The sequence below is a fragment of the Neopelma chrysocephalum genome, unplaced genomic scaffold (assembly GCF_003984885.1).
Source record: "Neopelma chrysocephalum unplaced genomic scaffold, ASM398488v2 Primary Assembly neopelma1_71, whole genome shotgun sequence".
Classification (NCBI taxonomy): Eukaryota; Metazoa; Chordata; class Aves; order Passeriformes; family Pipridae; genus Neopelma; species Neopelma chrysocephalum.
The window spans coordinates 6129865-6152976 of NW_020897731.1; the positions used below are offsets into that span (position 1 = coordinate 6129865).

Here is a 23112-nt window from a genome sequence, read left to right on the forward strand (position 1 = left end):
TCCTCCCATCCCTGCGCATTCAGATGCACGGCTTGGGGACTTCTGAAATGGGCACTCTGTAGATTTGTTTTACATGACATTGTCAAAAGGTCCTTCTAACACTCCTCCGTGGGAAGGATACTTTGTGCTTTTCCTAAATTGTTTAAATTTGTAAAAATTCAGAAAATAATTATCAGTTTTCTGTAAACTTTCTTATGCAGTCTTAACTTTAGGTGTAGATGACAATTTGTCACTTAGCCATATAGCTCTGTAACTGTGGGCAGTTACACCAAACCCACATTTTCAATTCTGCTGTGTATGAACACAGTTGTGATTCTGGTATTGGAAAGGTGGGTCAAGCAGCATTCAAATGCTTATACAGTTAAAAGGAAGTAAAAAGCTATTTTGAGTATTTGTAGTGCTTGGGAGAAGTTAACTATCAGCTCTGGGGGGGAAAAAAAGCTGGCATTATGTTGTGACATTCCACTGAGATACAGACCTCCTGTATCTCACAGCAAGAGTCACTTGCATCTCAGCATAGAACTGATGAGCCAGAACTGAGGGAAGTGCAAAATATTTTACAGGAATTCAGCCTTCACAAAAGGTGCTTTTGGAGTCAGGATGATAGAAAGCATGTATTAACATACACACTCATGTATCAATGCCTTTGTACTACTGATTATCTTTAGTTTCATTATTTCAACACGGTTGAGAAGCAGTTATCTTCTAAAACAACCTGGAACTACTTTTAAAACAACATGGAAAAAGTCCCAAGAATTAGAACTATTTCCATGTTGTTTTAAAAGTAGTTCCAGATTGTTTTAGAAGATAACTGCTTATCAGCTGTGTTGAAATAATGGAACTAAAGGTAGTCCCAATTCTTGGGACTATTTCCACGTGCATGGAGAACTATGTAGAACAATCATGTCCAGAGGTGGTACTTTTTGTGCTTGTCCCAAAAGCTGACCAAAATCATAATGGAAGTTTTCTGATGTAGTAGAGCATGCTGTAGTAGAAGCATCCCCTTTCAACAGAGCTTTCTAGAAAATATTTGCTGATGTGTGACTGACATTATTGAAATACTTTTAAGTTCAGCTTTGAAATGAAAGCTCCATATTTGCATAGATAATAACTGTTCACTTTAAAGATATGATGTACATATTTAGGGAGCTCAAAGCAGTGTTTTAGCGTTATAAAGCCTAGTTGTATAAAGATCTAAAATGACCCTTGTACCCAAAGAATGACTTACTGCTTTTGAGATAGTTAAATTTCAAGTAATGGTGATTTATAACATGCAGTGTGAATTGAAATAGAGATTAAAATTTTGAAGCCAAGATATTATCGAAACTCACAAGTGAATAGTGTGATGTGTGAGTAGTGGGATAGTAGAATGCAATTCCTGTACTTAAATCCTGCTTTAGTGTATTCCCGACATTTTTATAGTGTGAGGTGCCTGCCTATTGTATGTTTCCACTGCCAGAAAATATGTATTACAATTCAAGGAAACAGACCTCTTTATTTTTTTAGCTTTGTAGACATGAACTTTTTAAGGTGTAAAGAGGATGGGAAAAGTTTATTATTTCTCTGCTTCTAGCAGCGCAAGACCTTTCACTTGAGATACACAGAACTTGCAAAATAGAATGATGCAAGGATGAAGTTAGACTCATTTCACCATGTCACCCAGTGGAGCAGTTTACAAATTAATTGCAAACACATGTTCTATGTTTTATTTTTCCATTCCTCTGTAAGATCTAGGACCAAGTGGGCCAGTTTTAGGAACTAAGTGTGGTGGAGCTTTTTCTTACAGGCTTCTGCTCTCCAGAGCGTTGTTAAGTCTGTAATAGTGATAGTCATATGTTATCTTATATGTTTTCCAAATAGTCATACGTTATCTCAACATATATGTATGTAATAATGATTAAAAAAAAAAATTTCTAGTGAGCCTGTAACAAAGATAAAATGTCGCACATACAATTCAGTCGAAGTTTTTATCAATACTAGTTCTTTTCCCCTCTCAGATACAGAGGTAGCAAAGCATGTTTTCTGTTTACTCAGCATTGTATTTTGCAAGAGCACTTACTACCTACCAAGTACTGCCTTAAGCAGAATGTAAGACTTCATTGAAAATCCTGATGAGATACCTTTTGAATGTTAGGGGACAGTAGGGAACAGATCCAGCTCTGCCACTGCTCGCACCTTCTATAGAAAGCAGGTTTGCATGGTAAGCAGGTTCTTTTCATTGTCCTATCAAGAAACAAACCTGTAAGGGCATGGAAGCAGATTAGTCACTTCAGTTTCATTCTAATGCTTCTCAGGACAGCTAGAGAACTGAATGAAAGCCAACCAGTCCCAAAGTAGAGGCTGTTGTGAACTAAAATAGTGCTGGTGACTTGTTGGCACTCAAAACGGGTTGAAGATCACCTAACAAAGTGCCACTGGCATTTGATCTGGGATGTGGCAGGAGACAACAGAAACCTCCTTTTTTAATTTATTGTTAAAATTGTCTAAGGGCTTCCAGAAAGAAAGTAAAGGGTCTGATCGAATGAATGTAACAGATTGCTTATCCAACAGGAAGCCATTACTCTTTATAGTTGTTTGAGGGAGAGAGAGCTGGAAAAAAAGGCTTCTCCCTTTTCATGCCAACATTGAACTCTCTAAGAAAGATGAAAGTAAAATCTAAATTTCGTCATGGCTTGTCTTGCAAAGCTGATCATAAGTCACAGTTTCTGACTCATAGAAGACCTCTATTTCAAAGCTTAAGTTTTTACTCCTCCAATGTGAAGAATACCTGCTTTCTGAGGGATGTGGTTTGAAATGAGTCTATGTTCTGCTGAACTGTCATGGAAGGTCAGTGAATGTGGATCAGATACCTTCTGTGTCCATTATATACATACTAAGTAGATGGCTGCATCTTTAGGGAGTTTTAACAGTCATGGGATGTGTGTGGTGTAGTTCATACTACTCTGTGGAATTATTACAGTGCAGACAGAAGACAACAGTAAAACTAAGGCATGATTATAGTCCTTAAGTTCATTAAGTGCAGTACAGTCTAGCCAGAAGCCTTGCAAGTAGAAGAGATTATGGTTTTACACAAAGTATTTTCAGTTTCTGAAGGTATCCCAGAAAGACCAAAGGACTTAGTAATCTTTCTTCTGTTTCTGTTCATTGGAAAACATGGTAGAAAGTGTCATAGGTAAACAAAATCATGGAAAACATTTATGGTTCATTTTATTGGTAATAAATTTTATTACCTCCAGTGAAAATATTTGTAAGACAGTATGGTAACTTCTTAATGTTTATGTGCAAAAAAAATTGTCCTCTATAAGACTGAAAATCTGTTAGTAGGCTTTGTGACATTTCTTCTTTGTAGTTTAGCTTTAATTTTCCATCCTTTAACCATTTAGTGCTGACCATTTGTAACTCAAGTCTTTGTATGCAAAGCATCTCAACTAAATCACCCTGAAGCGCAGTCTCAGCAGGGGCTGTGGGCCCATGCCGGGCACTTGACCAAGCACCAGGAAAGTGCTTTCTTTTATGTGAGGTGACTGTCCTTCTTGTCTTGTAGTTCCCTACCTTACTTACTATTTAACTTGTGCATGAAATGAAATTGAGCTCTTAAAGACATTAGTCCCCTTCATTAATCAGCCTAATGCATAACTGCTGTGGATCGCTAGAACTGATTCAAGCAGTTCTGAAGGAAACAGGCAATCGCAGGCTGTCAAAATGCATACGCAGCAGAGTTCTGCATGCTGCATCTCTAGTTTTGTATTTGGATGCTGTTAAACTTACTGTTAATAATATCAGATCTTACTTGGTATCATTGTCCATATCCAGAGGGTCTGAGTGTACAGCCTTTGGAAGGAACCTTTGTTTTCCTTTCAAGTTTCTTGTTAAAAACTACACAATTTGTATTCCAATATTAACAATTCTGTTTTCTTTTAGGATCGAAATAGAATGTACGACAGTCTGAATATGCACTCTTTGGAAAACTCCCTTATTGACATTATGAGAGCAGAGCATGATCCACTTAAAGGTATGTTATTATGCTAAATAAAGAAAAAAGAGTCGTCCGTTCTGCGTATTTGAATTAATATTGATTGCTAATTTCGATTCTACGTTCGTATTAAAATAGCAAATGAATTATTTTCTCACACATGAAAAGCCAATCTTAAGCTGTATTTTAATGAAAACATTGGTTTATAGTTGTTTAAAACAAGTTTTACTGTCTTCATAGTTTTTTTCCCATTTCCTCCTCCATCCTTCCCTCCTTTCCCTAAGAAATTTCTGGTTTGTTTTATTTGAAATTTTCTTGATTGCTGTAGAAAATTCTACCTCAATTTATGAAGACACAGTATTCTGTTAGAGGTAGCCAAGAGAGTGTGGGAGAGGAATCAAACCACTACCAATGTTAGCCAGTTAATTTTCCATTTCTCTGCAGTGGAATCTGGAAAGAAAATTAAGTGGGCTTCAATTTTAACTCCTCTGTTCCCTGTACATTTACTCACTCCTGTGAATTCTGTTTTTCCGTACTTTCTCAGGTGCTGTTTACTGTTGAATTGCAGGGCAGGGAACCCAAGCCATTTTATTTGGCCTGATCAAATGTTACTTCATTTGTGATGTTCTAATTAGACTTAACATAATCTAACTTCAGAATTATCCAGGACTTCAGTCTGGCTTTGTAGAAATTAAATCTCCATATTGAAGCAACTGAAAAAATAAAAAATAAAACAATCAAAAATTATTTATTTCTTTTTTGCATGATTATTTACTCCCATCCATTCTCTATTCACTTGAGGCTTCTAGACTTAATATATATTGCATTAGTACATAAGGGCCTGTGTTCTCGAATTTGAAGGACACCTTGCCAGAATCTGCTCATGGTTCTATCAAGATCTGTGTAATCAATTTTATGACCTGTAGCATTCAGGTAGCATATAATATTATCTAAAGATTTACAATATTCAGCTGAAAGTTTAAAGTTTTTCCCAAGCTGAAAATCTCTAGAAAGCATCTGTAAGTATGTAGCATTTACTTGGGCAGTTAATTTTTCTCCACCTTAAAGTGGAAGCTGAAATTAAATTTTCATAAGTGTTCTTAAATCTGATGTCCTGTTTCTTACTGCCTACAGAGATTTAATTCCAGTTTTAGCAAATTTGTCATTTAAGTCCATTATTAAATTCAGTTTCTGTCTGTTCTACATGTTTGCAAAACACTATTAACACTAGGGGTTTGAAACAGCTGAACAGCTGGCCCCAGTGGTAATTGCTGTGGACTAAAAGCATGCATATCTCATCAAAGATGAGGTGGCTACATGTACCATCCCTGTTACAAAGCATTGTTGCTTCTATTTGCTGCACTCAGGTGGTGACTAATATTTCTTTGGTTGTCTGAAAGCTACTGTTAGGAATAAAGTTAGAGAATGCAGATCTTCTGTTGCAGTGAACTGTTATTGGCAGCTCTCACAGGCCTGAAAACCCGTCTGTTATTTCGTCTTTCTGTGCATGCTGACATGACAAATGGAAATGGTTGCTCTGTTCCCCCTGTCATCTCGCTGTTTTCATTTTGGCTTTATAATGCAGAAGGGCTTTCAGAGGCACAGTGAGCACAGAAAAAAACAACTTTTAATTTTATTCATCTCTTCATATTTTGTTATGATGCAGTGGATGAAACTGATGTATTTCCAACAATAATTTCCTGTGGAGAATAAGATAAGACAAAGCTTTAAGATTTTAAAGTGAATCTGGTTCATACACTTTGAAAAACTCAGTAGTTTCCGTCAGTGCTTTCTAGGGACACGAGTATAGGGTGTCAGTCTACAGTTAAGAGGTTTGGTTTTTTTACCAGTTTCACCATCATCCTCTTGCAGTGAAAATTCTGCTAAGTTTTATGTTTGAGCTAGAACAGATGGAAGCCATAGATAGTGATGAATTCAAAGGACACCCATTTTTCTGTTTGAGTGCCAGAGAACAATGCACACGCCAACTGAATTTAAATAGAGTAATTGTGTGCTGTTATTTAAATTGATTGAATAAGATATTTTTTCTCGGTGAAAGTAATTTCAGCTGAAACAGCTATATTATTAACAGTAAGGCATGAGAAATGTTCTTTATGGACTGAAAATGGGAAGAAGAGATCTCATGCTAGAAGAGCCTTTTAGTTCTTCTCTACCCTCTGTTTAGTCACCATTAGTTGGCATTTCTGTAATTTCTGAGTAACTTTAATTTTTTTTTTCTGTCAACCATAAAACACTAATTTGGTTATATCAGTCTCTGTGGTTTTTCTTTTCACCACAGAAAATCTAACATTTACTTAAGAACCCAGCATGTTTGCTTGCATAATGCACAGAATTAAGAATATTATTACTTATTTGTTGTTCTTATTAATATATAACATACTTTGTTGTCACTGGAGAGTAATTTGGAAGTAGAGAATATTTTTATGACAAGTTTTCAAGTAAATCGAAGCATGCTAAAACAATGCATCTTTATATCTGATCGCAGCAGTAAAGTGAAAGTCCCTGGAATTTTAAGCACGTGTTTCAGATTTAGCTGCTTACAATATCTGGAGTATGACTAAGCATCTTGTCTCAGATTTTGCACAATGCAGAACAGACACCCTGTGTACTAGCTACAGTTTTGCATGTCAAGATCCATTTTAGAAGGAAGTCAAATTTCACCACTTTTGCTTTCATGAACTTGAAAAAACTTTATCTCAAATATGATTCACTGAAACCTAAGTTTATGCCTGCCAGAAAATTGTTTATAGATGCATAGTTTTGGCTTCACGTAGACAAAGTTTAGTCATTACAACAGACATGATCAAAAGAAAAGTAATTTTTAGCTTTCAATAAGATATTTTCAAGGTAGGGTAATAGGGAGTAGATGTTTGACTTAACTAATCATTGCAGCAGAAATACTGATCATATCAAAACTAATCTTTCCCATGCAGCTTTCTTGAAACACTTTTCATAGCAAGATCTTAACCATTCCAATGGAATATAAACTGAAGTTAAATTAATTCACTTTTATAGTGTTGTTCTTAAATACCCTTTTTATTCTTTTAATAGCCCTTAAAACAATTTTGAGTACTGACAGCCTGAAATACAATATTGCTAGTATAACTCTTCAGACATACCACTTGTGTACTTGCATTTTTTCCCCTACTTCTCCCCCAAATACCAATGCACCTTGATGTGAAGAAACAGGAAAGTCAATGCATTTGGGCTAAAACAGATTATGGAGAAAGCTTAGAAGTGGTGTTTATATTTTGTGTGCAATATCTAACAGTATTGAGTTGATTTAGTGGAATTTTTTATTTACTGTTTTAAACATCTTTCTAGTAAAGACTATGGCATTTTCCATGTAATTTAAGGGCTTATCTTTTGGAATGCAAGAATATCCATACTGTACTTCATTTACAATTAATTTCTGTGTCCTGACTGACTGACCCTGGGATTAGCTCAGTTGGTCAGAGCACAGTGCTACGAACGCCAAGGTTGTGGCTTCAGTCCTGTATGGACCATTCACTTATGAGTTGGGCTTGATCCTTGTGGGTCCCTTCCAATTCAGAATAGTCTGTGATTCTTACATTTTTGCAAGCTAGATGTAAGATAATTCTGAATTTGAATTAGCCATAGCTATACTAGCAGGAGTACCAAGAAGGAATATTATTTTTGAGTTTTTTTTGTTTTTTCATGAAGGGCCAAAAAATTTAGCAAAGTTACACAAACATATTTTTTGTATAGCTGTTAAATAATACTGTTCTACTTTATTTATTTTCATATCTGTGGGGAAAATAATTTGCTGCACTTAGAAGTCTGCCTTGCACTTTCCTGGGTTTATTTTCCCTTTAAACTTGTTTAGTTGAGTTTTTCAGCTGTTAGACATCCTTCTTTCAAAAGCAGTCTGCTGGTGCATGCTCAGTGAAGTAAAAAAAAAAAAGCATTGGTGACTCAGCAACACAGTAGAGAGCGTTCTCTTTTTTTGCATATGGAAACCTTTTTACAAAGACATTTGTTTTATATTTTACATTATGGAGCTCTGAGGTTTCAAACTACACAGTTTATTCCTAGAGTTGAGGTTTCAAACTACACAGTTTATTCCTAGAGTAATTCAAATTATCCTCAGAAAATAGTTTCTGAGGATAAAAAAAACATGAAGGAAAAAATTCACTCTTAGTCATATAAAAGGCTTTGAAATTGTACATAGAGATTGTTTCTTCTTTCTGCCATAGAAACCTTTTCTGATAAAAGAATATATTTAAGACTGACAGACTGAATTGTCTAAATAGATGGACTATCAAAGACAACCCATTTGGCCTCATTATGACTTGCATAATTCATACACAGTTGTTGGGAAATGTAGCAGCTAGACTTTCTGTAACTAGGTGTAGTCCAAACACGGCTTTGTGCTGTTGTCTTAACTACGCTGATTCCAAAAACTGTGCTTTCTGAAACTGCTGTGATCCTCAGCCATTCACTGTTACTTGGAAAAGCTTAACTTGGAAGCTTTTTCTGTTCTAGTCAGGGGATCTCTGGAAAAAAAGGAAATCAGGAAAGGAATTTGTGATTCCCAGTCTCTTCGTACAACCAGTTAAGACTTTTTTTTGTTTTTTTTTTTAAAAAGGAAGGGAGTAGACATGGCACTTGTGAATCTGTGAGTCAGCAATGTTCAAAGCAGTCATCATACTTAAATCTGTCCCAAATGTTTTAATATATAGGGGATTCCTCCAGCAATTTAGTTAAATAGGAGTAGAAAATACGCATTTCTAAAATACGTGAATTTGCCTTGAAATGAGAATTAAGCACAATTTCTGTATGCTGAGAAGTTTACAAAAATTTAAATTTCCATTGCCTGTATTAGTAAAATGAGATGACAGAAGTGGAACTAAAACTAAATTTGTTACTCTTTCCTCGTGGTTTGGATTAGCAAGACTTTTAATTGGATTTAGTGGATAAACTGGCCCACCAAAATTTATTTGCAAGCATCTTATTTTTTATTGTCCTTACAGAAGAATGCCTTATGAGAAATACACACCAGGCAATTCTGTTAACATTAATTACATTTAGATAAGGAAGAGGGGGCTAAATTTAATAGAACTCTAGTTGCATAAGAATGTCAAAGCTACCTTCTTCTCCTTAGCAATACTAGTTTGAATTTAGACTTTATATATGAGAATTATTAATTAGCAGTAACATGATGAAGTTGTAGGTTTCAGGTTTGCACAAAGAAAATGTTAGTAACATGATGATCTTTATGGTACTGAATGCTAATATTAGGCATTGTATTTATTCTAGATAGCACATTACAAATTTTGGATGCTGTAGACAGAATCTGTAGACAAATAGTGAATTGATTACTTTTCATTTCTCAGGAATGGAATATGTTGAATAAGTCTTATTTAAATATTAGATATTTTCTAATGCGTAGTTAATTTTAAACTAGCAAAATGTCTTTATTATTAAAACTTTTTTAAAGCAAGTGGAGGCCACTGGAACTTCTGGAACATCACTGAATGGTTTTTACAATTCTAGATTACTGACATTGAAGTAGAATGGGATTAGATAGGATTTGTGCCTTGTTCTTAAAATGGTGTCTTTTTTTTTTAATGCATCAAACGACATACAATGAAAATAGCCAACTAGGAATATGTACGTGATGGAAGCAAAGTAAATTGTTGTAAGAAGGTGCTCCCATCTTCTGTATTTCATGTACTGATATTTTAGGGGAGATTTAATATAGTAAATGTCCATTTAACTAGAATAATTTGTTAAAAATAGTGTGATTGAGCTCTCTGTAAAACTGACCTTGAACCCAGTTCCATGTGTGAAGTGTTCTGAATTTATGTACATCTTGAAATTCAGATGGACACTCCAGAAAACACTGCATTTTGCTTCAGCAGAATAATCTGAGGGATGAGAACCTAAGTTAACATGCCAAACAGCAGTGATTGTATTTTGAAAAAGGAAACATTCTATGTTAAAAATGTTTTTAAAGTTGTAAGTTGAAGTACTAGACCAGATGTTAAGTTCATCAGAATGCAATAATATGAAGTGTGATTTCATTGAAATAACCACATAAATACGACAGTACATATACTGAATACTATGTTACTCATTTTCCTTTCTAACCTTCCAGTCATTCATTATCTGAGTTAGCAATTCATCTCCCTCACAGCAAGAATGGGTTTTATGCTGCAGTGGTAGGCCCAGCTCCCTGGTGCACTCTCTCCCTGCCACTTACAGAGAAGTGCTTCATTATTTCAGCTTGGCATCTGTGTTTCAGATGCAGTTTATTTGTGAAGCTATAAGGGGGGGAAAAAACCAGCAGAATGCAAAACGAGATTTGTAAACCTAGATTTTTCTATCTTTTTAGAAGTTTTCCTCTCCAGGTATTGACACTAGTGGGCTTCTCTCTCCTGCTAGGCCTTAAATCTGACCTCCCTTTCTGTAGTAATTACAGAAGAAAAAATTTATATTTTGTCTCTTGCTGAATAGGAAAAGAAGATGATTGTGTACAGACAGGGAGAAAGACTGTCACCACAGACTCGAAGATTTAAGATAATGTCTCACAATTTCTTTTGTTATTTTTGATGCAGCATTCTGGTTTGCAAGAAAGAACTCTTAGTGTTGCAGGTATTTGCACAGCACCGTATAGAAACATGACAGAGTGATCTGGTGAAATCCTTGCTGTTAGACAAATGGATATTAGCCTTTATAGACCAAAGAACTAAGGAGTATAGCCAAGTGACTTGTTATATACCAGACTGAGCTAACCAGTGGCAGCTCCCAGATTGCGATTTAAGGGTGCCTTTCTCCCAGTTCTTTCCCATTTTAACAACATACATTGCTAGAAGGGCAGAATTTTTATAGTTCCAAGAAGTGTTAGATGTAGCTGTAAATGTACAGTATGACAGAAAAAATGGCTTGTGTATTAAAACTGGACATCCTGAAGACAAGGAATGTGAAAACAGAGGTTCCTACGAAGATTTTTGTTTACCGTCTTGCTTGAGCCTACTCAAAGATTCTGTAGAAGTTAAAAAAGACAGCAGAGTCCTTTTAGGTGGTATGCATCTGCCCTTTGCCAGAAGCATGCCCTAGAATTTCAGGGCTTTCTCTGCACTTCCAAATTCCACAGCAAATAGTTTGTACCTAATCTTCAAGTGTTCTGATACCGTCCATTCTTACAGTAATGAAATCTAGGAAGAGAAATAGTACATAGCTGTATAAAGGTTTTTTTGCCACAATGCCTGTAAATAACAAGGCTGACCAAAATTTCCAAAATCATCTTAGTCTTATTATTTTGAAGTTTTAAGTTTAAGAACCCACAATGTGTATTTTTTCAAAGTGATTTTTTTTTGACAAAAAAATTACCATGATGGTTTTTTTAAGGAGAATAGCAAAACTTAAACCCTATTATTTACAAATTTTCAACAAAAATGGTTTTTATTTAACCCCAAAGGTGTCCCCTGGGACTTTGAACTGCTATTTCAAGAAATTTCTAGTTTTACTACTAAGCTCGTGGGTTTACCAACAGTAGGGGAAAAACAGTGTATGATAGAAATTGCTAGACAGCCTTAATATATACATTGCTGATTTGGTTTTCTTTTCTTTCCACTCTGGGTTCTTTTTCTTGCAAGCCATCTGCATATATATTACCTTTGAAACCTGTGTGAGTTCTAAATGCCCATTGCTTCCCAACTGGATTCTTTTTTATGCCTCCACAAGCATTCTCATTTCCTCCAAAATACTTAAATGTTTAAGTCACAGTATTTTTATATATATGCTTCAGATTATAAGCAAGCAAGTATGTTTGAATAGCGAGATAGATGGCAATGTAGTTTTTTGCACATTAAAACACAGTTCTTTCAAACACAGCAGCTATTGTAAACGTCTCTCTAGGTCAGTGTGCACTACTGGTATGTTCGCTACTTCCTGTAAACAGAAAGTCTCCTTTAATAAAAAGGAATTTGTAGTGAACAGACATCTCAGCTGTGCATTTTAAACCATTCATTTAACTACTGAAGTATAGCATGCCACCAGTGTAATAAAATGCAGTTGTTGAAAAATTCTGATGTCAGGATATAAGATTTTCATGTAATTTTTATTCAGTTTAAAATGCTGGAAATGTTATCTATCATATTCTTTAATTTTTTTTGACTGTGTAGATAAGCGAGTTTTTTTTAAATCTGGTTTTGCTAGATTTACTGAAAAATATTACATACAAGGGTTATTCAAAATACACCAAGATGCAGTCATAAAACAGTTAATAAAATTTTAATGCCTTAATTGCTATTAACATGCTTTTTCTGAAATTGATTCAGTGGAGAAGCATTAAAGTGTAGAAGTGCTACTCTGTTAAGCAATGTGCATAGTACAGTTATTCACAGTCACTGTGAAAGAGAAGACTAAAGCAGTCAGCACTATTTCTGGGTGTCGTGAAACAAAAAGTGGCTTTATCCTATTGGAGCTGATCCCAAAGCACACTGCAGATCTTATGACCAGAGAATTAAGGTTAAGAAGTCTGTTCTTGTCAGCTTTAACTTGGGTCAAGGGTATTGTTGGTTAATGTGCTTGCAGTTAAATATTAGCTCTTTATTTCCCTTAGGCAAACTGGAAATAGAGTTTAGATTTAAATTCTAAGCTGTGATTTTTTCATTATTTTTTCTAGCATAATAGTGAAAACCTCTGCATTTGTTATGTCCTTTGGTTTTTGTTTTCTTTTAAGGTCGCTTGAGTTATCCGCATCCGGGGACTGACAATCTTCTGATGTTAAATGGTAAGTGCTAATCTTATAACAGTTTCTAATTATCTGTAGCTTAGCTTAAATCTGACATGTTGGTATAAAATTATACTATTATATTCTGTTATTGAATTACTTGCCTCTAGTCTTCAACACTGGTGGGACTGTTGCCATTTTTCGGAGTTGAATGGCAAGAGCTAATCTTGCAGCAACCTTTCATTATATCTAGCTTATTGGAAATCTGAAATGCTTGTAACGATGCACTATTCTTTTTTGTTGTCAAGCAAACCAGTGATACGTTCCCTGAAGAGCTGTTAGAAATCTATTTTTCTGAAATGGGAATTAGAAAAATAAGGCGGCCAGAAACGCGCATTTTTTTCTATCTTGAGTAAATAAAGAGTGAACAAGACACTTTGTATTAGACTCCTGTGAAATAACATTTTATTTTTGTTGGGGTTTTTGGAAGTGGCTTTGTCAAGTACACGTCTAACTGTGAAATATGCTGAAGTTAGAGTTCACGTTCACGTTCTTCTCACAGTAGGTCAAACTTAATGAACATCTGCTACTCAGTGAAGGCATGAACTTTAGCCTTTGTTCAAGCCTAAAGAAGGAAGCAGAGCTTGGTAATCCATCTAAGTCAATAATAAATCAGGGGGTTTGCACACAAATGTTTTCAACACTGGGAAAAATTAGAGCTGTAGTGCCACAGCTTCTCTAGATTAGAAAACATGGAAGCTGTTGTACACAAAGGAAGTACACTTTTGTCATTGACTTGATGGGTCTAAACAATAGTGAGGTAAAGACCTCAGTATTAAAAAATGCAGTCAGAATACTTCTTTAGGTTTGAGATTAAAACAAACAAACAAAAAACCTCCATGTAAATTGCCTTAACCCTTCTGCACAGTCATTTACACTTGTACAAATGGATATTAAAAAAAAATCTATTTTCCCTTGTGTAACACTGAGTAAATGTTTTAAATTTTAAGGAAATTCAAGTTTAACTTTATACCCACTAAAGAAAAATAGTGCACAATTGACATTTGAAGTAAGTCCTTTGCTATTGAATAGTTAACTTAAGATAATGGAGTATCTTGAAAAGAAAAAATAGCTACTTAATTACTGAAATAAGATCAGTGTTTAGTCCACACAACCATAATCCTGATTCATCTACCCTGAATATCAATGTGCTTTATATTATGACATTTACAAAATTTAACTTTCTGTATTTAACTGCAGCTTTAAGACTTTTTCTGCAAACTGGCTTGTTCAGGCAATATATGTGCAACTGTCATTATCTGCTGGTTTATAATGAAGTGTTAGATGGGAAGGTAGTAAGAGAAACTGAAATATTTCAATACAATGGGTGTAAGAAATTAATATAATTTTAATTCATTTTATTGATACTTAGAATGGTGAGCTTCTCTTTTTAGAGTTTTGCATGCTAAAAAAGCACATTGTTACCCTGTGGAATATCTAGGAAAAAGGGGTTTGTTATTATAATGAACAGTGGAAAAATGCATCTCAGTGGTACGAGTCTGCCCTAAAATCTTACCACAGAGCTAGAATATGCACTGAAGAATATCTTACTTTTAATGCTGGTGTGGTTTCTATTGTACTTTGAAAGGTAGGACTCAGGGTGACTGCTGCCCTCTTTAAAAGCTGTAGTATTATTTTCAGCCTTCAGCAGGTGAGATAAAAATAACAGTTCGAGTATCTAAAAGGTACTGCCATACCTAATTTTTATGTGTGCCATTTGGAATTTAATTCAGAGCCTTGGTTTAGACAGCTAAACTCTCTACCAGGTAGCTGGAGTCTGATGTAGCCATCGATGCAGGCCAGTGCAATCACGCACATGGTTCAGAGCTCCTTCAGGTTGGAGTATCTGAACTGCAGCTCCTTTACAGCTTGAGAACAGCAGCACTGAGAAACAGCTTCTGGGAAGCCCCAGCTGCTCAGACTCTGCACAACCTTTCTTAGAAGGAATTGAGGGGCTTCCTCCAAATGTGCAGTAATGAGAATTACAGCTGGAACACTTTTCAATGAACTTGTAGACTTTAGCTTCCTTCTCTTCTGAAGTGGGTTCAAGTTAACATTTCCCTCTATCCCTGTACCTGGTGCCTTGGAGGGAGAATAGGGAAAAGGAGATTTGGTAATCCAAAGACTCACATTTGTCCTTTGCGTTCTCAGTAAGTACTGTAGTAGTTACAAGGAGGAGCAGGAATACCAGACCTTCATGAAATATATTTAAGGATCATGGGCCCATCTCTGCGTGCACTAACACATACCACCAGATCATGACCCTCACTGGATTTTAGTTGGATTGATTTTAGTGAACTGGTATCTCTGGATCCCGGTAAGGTTCTGACATGAGCCAGGCTGAAATTCCTTAGCCCTTTTAAGACTAAGCATTTCTAGATAAAATTTATTTTTAGGTAGTTTTTCCTCTTCTTAAATGATGGATCTTTTCCAGCTCATTTGAAGTATACTTACTGAACTGTTACTAATATTAATATTTACAGTTTTCATTATTTAAATTAATGAAATGAACCAAAGAAAATCTGATTTATGTCTTTTAATAAATTATATATATTATAATTATATCTCTCTTTCAGCTTAAGCTCTGAAAAAAGCAATGCATTTTTAATGACTCTCTCTCAAAAGTCAAAAAAAGATACTTAAGAATGGGTTTACCTGAGTACATCTTGTCAGCTTAGAGAGAACCTTTCTGAAGCAAATAATAATGCAAGAGTCCAGTTTACTGGGGTGTAGGGTGTTTTCCCCCATTACAGGTTTTATAGTTTTATTGCATTGAAGTTTTTCATGGGTATGGAAACATAATTCACCATTTGCTTAGTTTAGACTTCTTAGAGATACTGTAGTTGGTTGTGCTTCTAAGAAAAAAGCTGTTTTATGTCAAACAGAAATTAATAAACTTGTGATACAGGAATTGCTAAATGATTTGCTGTAGTCTTTTAGGCATGCCAGGCCTGAATGGCCATAATGATGTCTTTCAGGCTTAAAATATGAAGGTGTTACTTCTAAAGAAATCCAAATAGAATTTGAGCACCCAAATCCAAAATAATAAAATGGGTATGAGGCATCTACCTCCTTTAGTCTAGACTCTTGGGAAATTATTGCTATAATTGTTTATGGATTTCTTTAAATGACAAGTATTAATGAAAAGGCTTCAATTGAACAGTCAGGACTGTTAGCAATAAATAGTATTTTATCTTTCTATCATAAATTTCAGAGTTATCTTTATAGGAAGTTTGCTAGTAGTTTTTCCTGTTATACAACATATTTTTAATTCAGCTCAGTCGTTCACTTGAGTTATCTAAATATGTGTATATTTGAGCTGTGGTATATATTTGAAATATGTGTCTGAGTAAAATAAAACGATACATTTGCTATCTTTGTGATAGCATTGCTCACATAATGTTCATTTATATTGTCTCAATGTTAGATAAGTGCACAAAAAACTATTTAGTTTTGTATCATATTACTGTCTCTGAGCTGATTTACATTGCAGAAAGGGGGGATATTAATTTTTCTGGCGGGTTTAGGCTGCACTGGTATGCAACTTCAGGGATATAGAAACAAAAGGTTTTAGCTGCCAGGGAATGTTGTTGTATATACAGCACTCTTGATTTTGGAAGGTTCCGGTGTTACTGGATTTCATTTTGTATTGGACATCATTATACTTCTTGCAAGTCTTGCCTAATTTATATTTTCTAGAATAAAACTGTCTCTTGTGCTTTCTCACATCTTTGAAATTTTTCCAAGTTATTGGCTAATTAAAATATCCAACTTTTTAGACTGAAAGATAAATAAGTTCTGTATGACTTATTCTTTGGACAAGTTAAGGAAAGAAGTTTAATCTCTCCTTTTTTGTTGTTGTAAATGAATTATTTGCCTGCAGTGTCTGACCTTCTCCAAAAGGGCTGTCTCCCCTGCAATTATTTATCTATAAACATATGCGCCAGTTGTGCATATGTTAAATACATATTTATAAACTATTTCTATAGCTAAACTGATAATTTAATTTATATCATATGTATATTTTACAGACCCCATGCTTTGTAAGAGTGCATGCTCTGTAAGGTGTAAAATGTTGTTCAAGTTATTTTAACAGAAATACTGTATTTTTCTAGATGCAAAGTTGCAGAAAATCCCTGCAAGACTAGTTTGCAATATAAATGGGCAAGACAGATAAATTTTAAAGAAGGTTTGCCATGCAAGTAAAGTAAATGATGTGGCAACATCAAGTACAGTTTTTCTCCTGTTTTCTCTGATTTCATTGTTTTGCAAGGAATACACAGATAACTTTGGTACATCGTTGCAATTTCCACATATAAAACACTAGCATCTAATCTTTTAAGTTGAATTGCATTGTTTGGAGTTTTCTTATCGTTTTAATAACCCTTTTGTGTTTCTCCTCAAAATTACCATTACTTCTTTTTGAATGCACAAAGAAAAACACTTCAGGTGTTCTGTAACAAAATACTTCTCTGCATATCAGCTTGTCTTAACTATAAATATGTAAGAAAACAGCTGAGCTGGTTTGGTGGGCAAAAAGGGGCAGAAGAGAAGAAAAACAGTATGGTGAGGCTTGTGCCAAAAGATGTAGATTAGTATGCATTTTGAGAAGAGAACATGGCACTGCACACATTGCTGTGGATGTGATGCACATGAATTTTCCCTGCTTACTCTAGTTTTGTTTGTGGATGGAATTAAAAAAAAGGCATATGGGGGTTAGATGAGGGCTTAGTGACGCTACTGCTAATGCTATGTGGGAGTCACTTTGGCCAGGCGTCAGAAAAGATTTGTACATGCTGCAACACTGACATAGAACTGTGTGTCTTGGGTGCCTGGCTTCAGAGGGGAAACAAGTTTGAAGCTCAGCATTAGTCTCCCCATGCAGCAGCACCTCGTGAGAGAACTGATGACACAGAGGAATACACTATGTTTTGTGGATTTAGATCTGTGGATTCAGATGGATGTCAGAAATCTGAATTAAGATATTCCTACTTGGTTAGATACCCAGGCCTCTTTCAGAAAGGTTTTTCTATTTTAGCTTACTGGTAGAAAGTTGGAGGATCTGAAAAACTGTTTTCATCAATAATAATTATTTCAAGTGAGAGAGAATAAATCTGAAAGAGTTCAGTGCAAGCTGGATGGAAAGATGAGGACTGTTGTGTGAAAATAACTGTTCTAAGGGAAGAAAAATAAGAAAGATTTTCAGAATTCCAGAAGCAGTCTACTGAATTTCTAGTAGGAAGGGATCAAGATAACAAAGGAAAAAATCATTATACCTACTAAAATTTTTGAAGACCCCTGATCAAGTAGGAGGTACCAGGATATAAGTACTTCATAATATTAGAATGGAACAGCAAATGACAGTTATGAATCACTGATTTTGAGACTGTGCATATTTCAGTGGCCCAGAACAACAGTTACTTTTTAGAAGAGAAGTATGTATAGATGCCTGGTAAAATGAAAGCAATAATGCCAAGACACAGCAGTCTGTTTACAAATGTTGCTGTAACATTGTGGTTTATAGTAACGTTATCGATTTGGATACTTAACTACAATGCATAATGATTAAAGTAATTTTTCTCAGATACTAAGGCTGTGAAACAGGAATAGAAAATACTTTGTGGAAATCTAACTAAGAAGTTATACACAGCTTAATAGTTTCTGTATTAGTAATCTGTCTATTTTTAATTTCCTAGCCTTCAGGCAAAGAAGCAGTCAGTATGGTCTTCTGAACTGTAGCTATAAGTATGATCTCTTTAAGAATTTTGCAAAACTCAAAAGTTAGGAAAATCTTGGATTTACTTACAGTCTGTCAGAAATTGTTGCTTTGCCTTTGTACAGTGTTTTTGATACAATGCTATTTCTTGTGACTTGTGCCCTGATTTCATTTGCTACCACAAGGCGTCTTTTGTTTCAAACAAAACCTTGCGGTTAATTTTCTGCTAGGTCTTTTCATGAAAAAGGAAGGTCACGGCTTACAGTATTTGCATTGTCACTGCAAAGGACTGTTCAAACTGTTCCATGGACCAGGATGTTTCTGTGATTAATTTAACACTTGCTACATACTTTCTAAAGTAATATTTTCCTTTCTACAATTTCAGTACTCTGTGTGTTATTTAGGCACTTTTGTAAGATACAAATCACTTCGAGGATGAATTGCAAAGTTCTCATTCATTATTCATCCCTAATTAACATGAAGTTAAGATCAAGTTTAAAGACAGGTTGAAATACTTGAAAGAGTGTTCTTTACAATTGGTACTAACATAAATTTTGTAGTAAAATGGTATCGTATTTAAGTAAGACGTCAATTTAATGCATTCTCATCTACAATTATCAGTACCAAGTATCAATGCAGATTTTTGCTTACTGCTTACCCACATAGTTCTTTGTATCTTAAATATTTTAGTATGTGGGCATGATACAGTTATTTGACATTTTACAATTTGTCCTTTGTTTGCATGCAGCGAGGAGTTATGGGCGAAGACGAGGTAATTCACTTCTGTTTGTTACAGTACAATTAATTCTGATCTGTTACTGATCATTATGATTAATTAATCCAGATTGTTGATTTTAAATGTTTATCTTCATGTTGTCTCAGTTTGGGGAAGATGGAGAGTGTGAGGGAAGGAAGAGTGCAGTCTGGATTGTTATGATCATTGATCTCTTAGAGTTTGAATTACAAATCCTTTAATCAGTTAAAAACTGTAATTCTAATCATAATTTCGTTCATGCTAATGGCTACTGCTTGCAGTCATTGTCCCCTTTAAAAATATAGTTTACTAGTTGTCCTTCTAACTCATCTCCTTTTGCTTCTGTAGAAGCAGTAGTGTGCAGAGTAAAAACTAAAAACCTTTCATGAACTTAGCAAGAAATCTAGTAGACTGCTCTTAGAAATAGCAAACAGATCTTCATAGTGTAAGCCAATACATGTTCACTGACCTTGGAAAAGCTGTAGTGTTTTTGCTATACCAGGATGTGACTTGCAGTTGTTATAAACACCATGTAAAACATGCAGAAAAAACCAAGACCTTTGGTAGCTTCCAGTATTCACCACGTACACACCAGTTCATGTGTCTGTTTGGATCTCTGCATTGGTTCATAACTGATTGCTTGGTAGCCATAATGTAGAGAGGAATGATCCTGTAGATCGTGGCCAAAGGATGTAACAGTACAATTGTTTTGACAATTCCTGGCAGATTGTGCTTACTTTTTCACCGCCATAAAACAAAAAGAAACAAGTGTTTAGAAGAGTTTATAATTTTTATTCACAGTCATCAGAAGAAATGTGAAAACCTATTGAAATGTGAAAGCAAATTACCTTTTTGCTTTCTTTGTCTGAGAGACTTCATTTAAAAGTGAAGAGGATGGAGAAGAAAGTATTAGGAGTCATATAGACCATATTACTCTAAAAGTGTTGATCCATTGTCCTCCATGTCCAAAGGTCTCTGAGAAGGTAGAGTGTTTTTGGTAAACCTTTACCCACATTAAAGTAAAACTGAGCTGTTTGGTATCACTTCAGAATATGTTCTCATGATTTTATTTATAAAGAATAATTGTCATTGTTCTTAGATTTTAACATTGGTCTGCGGGTAAAAAAAAATAATTCTGAGTATTATTCTTTGACTGTTTTTCCCCCATATACTTGTCTGTATTGTAAGTTGGAATTGTTGAAGAAGTACTTCTTATAAACGAAGCTAAATTATAGTCACTTTAGGTTTAAGATGTTAAGATTAACTCCCATATGTTAGTGAAAAGTCCTAAGATTTCCACTTTGGAGTTTCCTTCAGGTTCTTGCAATATAAGTTTTATTTCTTCCATTATCCACTTTTTCCTGTCACTATCACTATGATAACAACTCCATCTTCTCCATCATTCATATTAGCAATGCAGAAATTTGTTGTTGTATCTCCCTTCTTGGTTGTGCAACCAAATATTACAACTTATTCATATACATCTTTAAGATCTGATCATTCTTACTGGTCTTCATAACTGAAATTCATATCCACATTACTCAGCTGGAACAGTCTTCATAGCATGACCTTCTTCCTCTTATGTCTAAATGGTTGGTTTACAAGAAGAATCTGCCTGGCTGCTTCTTCCAGTTGCGTTAGCTTTGTTTCTCCCTTGCTTCCTCACTTTCCTGCCCCATTGAGCACCATCAGGGATGCCTTCACTTGTGCCCCACTAGTTATTCCCAAACATCCTATCCCAAATCTTAATGAGAAGGGAAGAATCCTGCTACATCTTTCTGCATCTCCATCATATGCCTGCTGAAGACATAGATATGCCATCATAAAAATGATGTAGTTTACAGTCTTTGTTATTTGGTACAGTCCTGTGGTCCTGATTTTATTTTGTGCTCCTCATGACATTTTATGATGTTTTGTTGTTTTATATCATCCTGTGTTTTCATTCAGTATTTTTGATGAGACACGACATCAGGGGCAATAGGCATCACCATAACATAGGTTATTGGTCATGGTGGTTGCTGTCTGTTCTCCAGCCTTGTCTTTAAGCACCTGTTTCTCAGGTGGTCTTCTGGAAATGATGGGCTTCCATAGTGCTCTCACCCTTAGCTGGCTGGCACTGGGTCTGCAAGTGTTCCTACCAGGCTTTCCTGGCACTGTTCCCCTGAGTGGGGAGAAGAATTAAGAGACTGCAGAATTGCTTACAGCTAAGGTACTGCAGACTCAGCTGTCAGGGACTTACTGGTCCTGCCTATAGATTTGCCAGTGAGTGAATCTGGAATAAGTTGTCTATTTGAGATGGAAAACTAACTTGCTTCCTAAAAGTGTGCAAGGTTGTTTTTTGGTTTGGTTTTCTTACTTCTTTTGGGAAAGCAGTTGAATTATTAATAATTATTTTTTAAATGAGTGAGAAACAGGGAAACTTGCATTTTAGAAGAAATGGTGATGTGGGCTATCTGTTTTGCTTCATGAAATGGTTTTCTTTTTCATCTTTTTTTCAGTTAACTGACTGACTTCTGAATTTGAAACTTCATTAATCTTTATGTTGCTGATCTAAAGCAATGAAAGACTGAATAAGCTAAGATGAATATCCTGGTCTTCCAAACTTTTTTTTAGTGGTTCTTTAAAATTTGTAAAAATTAAATAGGGAGGAAATATGTGGGGCAGAATTACCACGTTTTTACTTCCCTCTGCCCTCTATATGTCTGTTTTGATCAGATTGCATTTGCAAAGCCATCCTGTGAACTTCTCAGATTTTACACTTCCATTTCAGGGTAACTATAATCTCACTGCAGATTACTACGTGTTAGGAATGACCACAAGGCTTCCCTCCAAAACTGTGGTAAATTGAGAGTGAGGAGCATAAATCAGCACTGTGACTCGTTTTTCAAGTGTTACATTTTGCCTGCATGTTAAAATTATTTACTTTCTTAGAAATTAAATCTGTCCTTATCAGATACCTTTAGAAGAGAAGACATACCTGTTTGAAACTTGTTACTGTGCCCATGATTTTTCCGTTTCCCCTTGTTCAATTAAAATGTAAGATTTTTAGACATGCAGTAGTCATTCAGGTGGAGGAAGTTACTGCTTATCTTGAAGCTAAACCAAAGGCAGACTAATGAAACTCACTTAAGCAGGCAATAATATTTTTCTCTTCATAAGACCCCTTATTTAAAACCAAATTACCACTTTCCTACTGGATGCAGCAGAGTAACTACAATATAAAGTAGTATGAAGTATTACACTTAGTGATGTCAGCTTGCAATCTTGAAATTCCTTTTTGAAGTTTAATACATCTTTCATTTTCTTAATTTTTCTCTAAACTAATATGTACTTTTCTAATACCTTGGTATTTTCATTTTGACTTTCCAGACTGCTATTTCCCTATTCCCTAAAAGTACATAACAATGTACTGCCACAAAATTATTTTAATGTATATTATTATCTTTTCTTTTTAAGGCCGTTCTTCCCTCTTCCCAATAGATGATGGTTTGCTGGATGATGGTCACAGTGATCAAGTTGGAGTCTTGAATTCACCTACGTGCTATTCAGCTCATCAGAATGGAGAACGAATTGAGCGTTTTTCTCGGAAAGTGTTTGTTGGGGGTCTTCCACCAGATATTGATGAAGGTGAGCTGCCTGAAAACTGAGCAGACTAAGTTTGGAGGGAGAGACAAAGATCTGGAAAAACCCGAATGAAGTAGTAGAAATAATCCATTCAGCAAAACAGTGTTATGGTGTGAAAGGCTACAGCTATATGTTCTTTGAGAGTTAATGGGTGTGTTGAGCTTAGTATCATCTCTTCTGGATTTGAGATGATTCAGTTGTTTCTGATTCTGCACTTGCAGATTGTAGAGTTCTATGTGATGCATGGAATTTGTGCTCCTGCT

The 23112-nt window shown here is 35.3% G+C and overlaps 1 protein-coding gene across 4 annotated transcripts in view; it reads left to right on the plus strand.

The window, feature by feature from the left end:
* CPEB2 (cytoplasmic polyadenylation element binding protein 2) overlaps positions 1-23112 on the plus strand; it is a 54144-nt gene that overhangs the window by 11656 nt on the left and 19376 nt on the right. Inside the window, exons 4-7 of one of the 4 annotated variants that reach the window (XM_027686387.1) lie at positions 3922-4012; positions 12705-12755; positions 19220-19243; positions 22706-22852. In XM_027686387.1, coding sequence (XP_027542188.1) covers positions 3922-4012; positions 12705-12755; positions 19220-19243; positions 22706-22852 — 313 coding nt within the window. Of the gene's footprint in view, positions 1-3921; positions 4013-12704; positions 12756-13003; positions 15250-19219; positions 19244-22681; positions 22853-23112 lie in introns of those variants that run through there. The other 3 variants (XM_027686388.1, XM_027686386.1, XM_027686389.1) reach the window with 3 other exon arrangements.